Below are 7,676 nucleotides of genomic sequence, written 5' to 3'. Positions count from 1 at the left end.
CACTTTTTTTTTTTTGAGACAAGATGTGGCTATGTTGCCCAGGCTGGTCTTTTACGTCTGGGCTCAAGTGATCATCCACCTCAGTCTCCCAAGTAAATGGGATTACAGGCACATGCCACCATGCCCAGCTCATGCAGCCATAGAAGCATATCAGGGCATTCTGAATAGTATGAATAAGAAGTTGTAAGATTCTACAAGGGATATAGCAAAGAAAGTGTATGCTTCTTCTATTTAAAAGAAAGAAGGCCATTAGAAATGCTAGAAAAAAGGAAAAGAATAAAAGTCAACTATGACATGAATATGAAAAAAACTGACATGATTAACGAACAGAATGTTTAGAACAACTGTTAAGTGGCACAGATATAAAGACCCACCCAAGAACCCCGCTGTGATTAGGCAATAAATAATACATATATAGGCATCATTGTAAAAGCTGTTTGACTCATTTTCAACTTTTAGAAACAACTAATAGTGAGCTCACAACCAGTAAATTATTCAAGAAGAGACAGGGGCAGGGACATGAGGGAAGAAGAGGGAGAGAAGAAGTTGAGATACAGCCTAATAAATTCAGAAACAGGTTTAAGAGATGTATTTAAAGTTATTTTTTAAAAAGACCAGAACAAAAAATAAAAATAAAAATTTGGAAGGAGGTGACTAAATTTCTCATCTCTTTACTTGAAGTTGATTAAATCAAGATACAGAAAAATAAGCACATTATTTAAAGTTATAGAAGTAAATACCCCAACTCTTACCCAAAAAAAGAGGATTTAAAAATGTTATCTTGGGAGTGAGGAACAATTACTCTATGAACTGTATAAATAACTTATGCAAGCTACTTTGTATAGTAATTTTAAAATGCAAATTTAGACTGGATGCAGTAGCTCACACCTATAATCTCAACACTTTGGGAGGCCAAGGCAGGAGGATCACTTGAGCCAGGAGTTTGAGACAAGCCTGGGCAACATAGTGAGAACCTATGTTTCTGCAAACAATTTAAAAATTAGCCAGAAATGGTGGGGCACACCTGTAGTCCTAGCTACTCGGGAAACTGAGGCAGGAGAATCACTTGACCCCAAGGGTTTGAGGCTGCAGTAAGTTATTATCATGCCACTGTGAGGCAGGGTAGTTAGTACAGGTTAGGCATTGATAGATCATTTTCTTGTAGGCAGGTCTTAGGAAGTGTTCAGACTTTTTTTATTACTTTTTTTTTTACTGCAGACCAGGACAGTATGTGAACTCAGAGCCTACCCCATCCCCTCAGGCGATCAACAGAAAATCCCAACAGATGTAAGAACAGGACAGCCAGACCATTCAGTTCATAATCACTAAATCTTTCAGCTCATAATCACTAAAAATCTTTCAGGTTACTTGTTAAAGTAAAAGGCTCGACCCCACCCCTTAACTGATGAAAACCACAGAAATAAGACCAGACCATCCCTCCTCCCATCAGAGGTAGAGAGAGCAGCAATTACCTGTGCTCCCCTCTTTGGCATATCAATAACTAGCTAGCCATAGCTAGCTTTTAGTTGAGAGCAGAAGTGGGGGGTTCCTTTTTTGAGAAACTTGCCCATGGCAGGCCTTTCTGCCATGAATCTTCCTTTTTCCTTCTTTTCTGGCTAATGAATTCTGTTTTAAAACTTAGCTGGCCACTCTAAAATTCATTTTAGGATTAAGTCAAAGAGTTTTGTGCCACACCCCACCTGACACCAACTGCACTCCAGCCTGGGTGACAGAGCAAGACCCTGTCTCAATAAATAAATAAATAAGAATTAAAAGTAATAATAAAATGCAAATTTAGAGTTAACCTAGTGGTTAGAAAATAATTCATTTTATGAGCCAGAAAAGGCAAGCATAAGACCTTGTATCTTAGCCTCCTATTTCTGCTTTAGATGAAGCATAATGCAATTCTACTTTTTTCAGAAAATGTCTCAAAAGTGAAGAGGCAGCAGATAGTGGCAAGTTGCAAGGGTTGATTACTGAAAAAGAGAGGTAAAAGTAACTGAGGGGCTGGGTGCGGTAGCTCACACCTGTAATCCCAGCACTTTGGGAAGCCAAGACAAGAGGACTGGCTGAGCCCGTGGGTTCGAGACCAACCTGGGCAACTTGGTGAGACCTTGTCTCTACAATAAATCAAAACAATGTGGTGGCGTGCACCTACAGCTCTAGCTACTTGGAAGGCTGAGGTGGAAAGATCGCCTGAGCCCAGCAGGTCGAGTCTGCAGTGGCCGAGAGTGTGCCTCTGCTCTCCAGCCTGGCCCACAGAGTGAGACTACAACACACACACACACACACACACACACACACACAAGAATAACTGAGGGAAATAGGAAAGGGAGTGACTAAAGCTAGAAATGCTAACTTTATAGTGCCATAAGTCCATATGTTTCTATAATTGTTTCCAGTAATCCAATTGCTTGGCTGATCCAGACTACAGGTCTCCTCTGTGGCCAAAGAGACCATGAAGTCAACAGTGACAGAGTAAGTGATTGGTGAGATCACAGATGAATACGAAGTGAAAGCAAGAGATGGCTTATAAAAACAAAGTACTACTCTCATGAGGTAAAGAATAGGTGTTATATAGTAAAAAACTGATTATGTAGAAAAACAAGTTTAATTATTCAAAAGTCAAACTGCTCTGAAATCCAAGGCTCAAGCCAAGGAGAAGCACCAAAGTTGAAGTGGCCAAGGAGCAGTAAGATGAGCAACACTGAAAGCAGGAAGTAATGTCATGAGCCAAATATTAAAGCCCCACAAAATAAAAGATGAGGGAATGCCAGGAGAATGATAGACAGCAAAGAACAGGATTAGAAGTCAGTAGAAGATACACAGCGGGCCTTAGAGGAAGTATTTTAGACAAGGACAGAGGTATCGTGCTGTAGAAACAGCAGTAAGGAACAGGAAGAATGCCCAGATGGTAACCTCAGAAATCAGTGCAAAAGCTTCTCTGCAGGGGCACCAGCAGGCCCCACCATGGAGGTGTCATCTAGGCTGGTCTCTGCTAGTCACTGGGTACTTCTGCTTCTCAGCTTCATCACAGCCTTTGCCACAAAAAAGGTATCTTTTCTTTCTTCCCTCACTTCAAATTACAAAATAATTCAGTACCTCGGCAGTGGAAACACCTAGTGGTAAATAATTGAACACTTACCCCTACTTTCCGTAAGAGATCCCCCACAATGTTTAGTGCTGATATCCTAGCAGAAGGAGTGAGTGGACTGGTACCAAAACCATTTGGTATAGCTAGAGAAAAATAAAAGGTGAGTGATTACACTTGCAGTTCCCTTTACATTTGGTTTTTGCTGATGTTACAAAGCAGCATACACTCAGTGCATGCTAACATACTGTTTCAACTATGGATAAAGTATAGATAACACAAACAGGCTTAACCATTTTCCAATTGATGGATATTTAGATTATATCCAATTTTTCTCCACTACAAATAATACTACAAGAACATATGTCCTTAAACATCTAGACAAATATTTCTGGAGAAGACATTCCTAAAAATAAAACTGCTAGGTCAGAGTGTATGTCCATTTTTTTCACTTTAGTAGACTGCCAAAATGTTTCTAAAAAAGTTGTGCCAATATCAGCAATCTGTGTGGTGGTGCCCTCAGGAGTATTAGACATTATCTTTTTTTGACAATTTGATAGTCATGTTGTTTTAACTTCTATCTCCATAATAACTATTTGTTTAAATTTTCTCTTCTGAAGCCGGGCTCAGTGGCTCAGCCTGTAATCCCACGCTTTGGGAGGATGAGGCAAGTGGATTGCCTGAGCCCATGGATTCGAGACCCGCCTGGGCAACTTGGCGAGACCTCATCTCTATAATTATTAAAAAAAAAAAAAAATTTCTCTTCTGAAAATTATCTGTTTATTCTTTGCACTTTTTTCTACTGGGTGTCTTTTCTTTAATTTTCAAGGGTTCTATGCATTATGAATATTCATTCTTTCTCTTATATTGTATCTCTCAGTGACATTTACCTTTTAAACTTTTGTGTTTTGGTAGGGGAAACTTTGGCCACACCAACTCAATATCATAATGTTCCCCATATTTTCTCCGAGTATTTTTGTAAATTGTTTTTCATCCTTTCACTCATTCATTTATTTATTGAGTTGGAGTCTTGCTCTGCTGCCCAAGCTGGAGTGTAGTGGCTGTGAGTGTGCCTTCTACCTCAGTCTTCCAAGTAGCTAGAACTACAGGCTTGTGCCACCACGCCCATCTAATTATTTTTTATTTATTTATTGTAGAGATGAGGTCTCACCAAGTTGCCCAGGCTGTTCTTGAACCCATGGGATCAGGCAACCTGCTCACTTCTGTCTCCAAAGTGCTGAGATTACAGGCAAGAACCACTATGCCTGCCTACATTTAGATCATTTAATTTGGTTGGAATTTATAATTGCATATGATATAAGGTTGACATCTAAACTTTTTCCTCCGAATGGATAGTCAATTATCCTAATATCGTTAAGTGAAGACTTGTCTCATCTGAAATGGCACTATAATTCCACACTGAATTCCCTGAATATGAATATATTTCAGTTCCATTCAATTATTAGTTTATTCCACCAGAAATATGCTACTTTTAAATTATTATAATGTTAAAATATGTTTTGGTACCTCAAAGGGTAAAAACCTGTCTTGTTATGAGCCTATTTCAAACTTTTTTTGGCTATTCCTGTAGATTGAGTACTCCAAAATAACTTTAGTCCATTTTATTTTCTTTTTCTATTTCACCTTTCTTAAAATGGAGGTCTTGCTATGTTGCCGAGATAATGATCTCGAACTCCTGGCCTCAAGCAATCCTCCCATCTCAGCCTCTCTAAGTGCTCATTCCACTGTACCTAACCTCAATTTGTCAATTTAAACTTTGTGAAATTATAGATTGATTTGGGGGAGAATGGATATTATAACAAAGTTAAGTCTTCCCATTCAGAATCATAGTATTTACTGTGATATTTACTCACATATTTCACACTCAATAAAGAAGCTGTGATATTTCTTAATATTTTTTTTTTGAAAGCAGGATTTTTTGACAGGACAAAAAAGCTCCCGCAGTGGGAGGGGACCTGAGGAGGTTGCCCTCTTAATTTTTGAAAGAAAACATGGCATAATGACTAAGCGTTCTTGAGCTAAACTGCTGTATACAATCCAATTTGGCCATTATAGGTAAGTTATCCATAATAAATGGGAACAAATAGCATTTATAAAGTTGTAAAGTTTAAATTAATTTACTTCAAAAATACCTAGCACACAGTGAGTACTCGATAAAGGTCAGCTTTTTTATCTGTTTTCTACTTTAGTGGGTTTTTGTTGTTTATTGTCCTCCTCTAGGATATAATCTCAGTGAAGGTAGAGACTTTATCTTACACTATGCTCTCAGCATCTAGAATAATGCATGGCATATAACAGGTGTTCAATGTGATATAAATAAACTGCTATACTGTTCTTGGTAGGGAGTTCTGGTTCTCATTTTTCCCCTAGTCACCTCAAGTTTCATATTTTAGGTATTATTAAATCTGTGCTTTAATGGTAAGTTACCATAAATGCTTTTTGGAAGCAGGTACTATATAAATAAAATGCAATTAAGGACAGACTACTTCATCTCTTTGATCTTGCCACTGATTTCTCTAACCACCTGCTTCTCACAACTTCTGTGTTTTCTTATATGAAACTGCAGTGATCTAGTACACAGCAGCATTTAGGTTAGTCTGTGAAAATTCATGCTATCAGTTCCAGTCTAAAAATGTTTAACATTTATACCAATACTACTGCCATAGGGTTGACACATCTCATGCTGTGCCACAGCAGACTCTATGTCCTAATGACTCCCCAAGTCGCTGATGGAAACTGACAGGCTATAAAAAAAGACTGCTCGCAGGGCTCGGTGGCTCAGTCTGTAATCCCGCACTTTGGGAGGCTGAGGTGAGTGGATTGCCTGAGCCTACGGGCTCAAGACCCACCTGGGCAACTTGGCAAGACCTCATCTCTACAATAAATCAAAAAATTAGCCACCGCGCGCCTGTAGTTCCAGCTACTTGGAAGGCTGAGGCAGAAGGATCGCTAGAGCCCAGCAGGTCGAGTCTGCGGTGGCTGGGAGTGGCCACTGCACTCCAGTCTGGGCAACAGAGTGAGACTCCAACTCAAAAAAAAAAAAAAGTCTGCTCCACCTTTGAGTGTCACCTCAACTGAGGCTTTTAATTATTCTGATTGGTGCTCAACTAAAGAACGTTCAGAACTCATCTGTATAATTCTCATTAGTAACATAAAAGCAAACCTTTGTTAGTTCTCAGATGTTAATAATTGAGAAATCATCAAATACACAAACAGCTATTCTGGAAAACTAACAGTAAGGGCTTCTGATGACTGCTATAATCTATATATTGCCTGCTATTTGTCCTTAGCAGCAAACTCGGTACATACTAGTGCAACTAGTAATGCGTTATTACTATATAGCATTTTCACATACTTTATCTGATGCCACCTCATAACAAGGCAAAGACAAGTTATCTATTCAAGGGCTCTTGAGTACTAATGTGGCTAATGTGATTGAGAAACTGAAGTTTATATTGAATTTCATTTAAATTATTATAGTCACATGGGTTAGTGGCGACTGTATCATGCAGCACAGATATAGAGAGTTTACTGTACTACTTACACAGCAAAACTTCTCATAACACTTTGAAAAATAAAACTATATTTTTTAAAAGGGCAGGAGGAAAGGAAGCTTCAGTATAGAGTGAAAAAAAGCATGGGGAAACAGAATAGCTGAAATATGATCTGAAAGCTGCAAAACCTAAACAAATCTGAACTGGGAGCTTTAGGATTCCATTTTTATGTTCTATCTAGTGGCTACTAAATGGTTTTACTGCTTATTTGAACTTTTTAAAATACTGGCTTATGGCAAAAGCAGTATTCTCCATGTGCTACTCATCAGTTACTATGAAATTAGCAGCTCCTGAAGCATATAACCCAATGGGCATGTCCATCCAAGCCAGTTTCACATGAATCTGCAATGGAACTTGATGATTCTCTGTACATTCTTTTTTTTTTTTTTGAGTTGGAGTCTCACTCGGTCGCCCAGACTGGAGTGCTGTGGCCGCTCCCGGCCCCCGCAGCCTCGACCTGCTGGGCTCCCTCGATCCTTCCGCCTCAGCCTTCCGAGTAGCTGGAATTACAGGCACGCGCTACCACGCCCAGCTGATATTTTGATTTATTGTAGAGATGAGGTCTCGCTGCCCAGGCGGGTCTCGAACCCGTAGGCTCAGGCAATCCACTTATCTCAGCCTCCCAAAGGCGCGGCATTACAGGCTGAGCCACTGAGACCGGCGATTCTCTGTACATTCTATGTATAAAGGTCTCTAGTCTCCCATAATATGTAAGTAGCAAAAACAAGAAACAAAATTGTATTTAAATATGATTCCAATATTTGCATGAGACAAGGAAATGTGCACAAGCACACCACGGTGGAAAAAAACCCCAAAATGTTTATGGTAGTTGTCTTAAGTGGTAAGATAACAGATGATTCTTTTCTTTTTTCTTTTCTGTGTTTTTAAAATGTCCTACATGAACATGTATGACTGCTTTAATCAAAAAATAAACTTTCCTTAAAAACCATTAACTGCCAGGCTCGGTGGCTCAGCCTGTAATCCCGCGCCTTTGGGAGGCTGAGGTGAGT

General features: G+C 39.3%; 1 protein-coding gene across 2 annotated transcripts in view; it reads right to left on the bottom strand.

Moving 5' to 3' along the window:
• The window catches only part of NDEL1 (nudE neurodevelopment protein 1 like 1), a 39,759-nt gene that overhangs the window by 13,318 nt on the left and 18,765 nt on the right, over positions 1-7,676 (bottom strand). For both annotated transcript variants that reach the window (XM_021713964.1, XM_008061138.2), the window contains one exon: positions 3,146-3,237. In XM_021713964.1, coding sequence (XP_021569639.1) covers positions 3,146-3,237 — 92 coding nt within the window. The remainder of the gene's footprint in view (positions 1-3,145; positions 3,238-7,676) is intronic.

Source organism: Carlito syrichta, unplaced genomic scaffold, assembly GCF_000164805.1.
Source record: "Carlito syrichta isolate Samal-C Ts95f unplaced genomic scaffold, Tarsius_syrichta-2.0.1 Scaffold305117, whole genome shotgun sequence".
In the NCBI taxonomy this organism is placed as follows: Eukaryota; Metazoa; Chordata; class Mammalia; order Primates; family Tarsiidae; genus Carlito; species Carlito syrichta.
The sequence above is the reverse complement of the archived record's forward strand: the minus strand, read 5'-3'. Positions and strand labels throughout refer to the sequence as shown.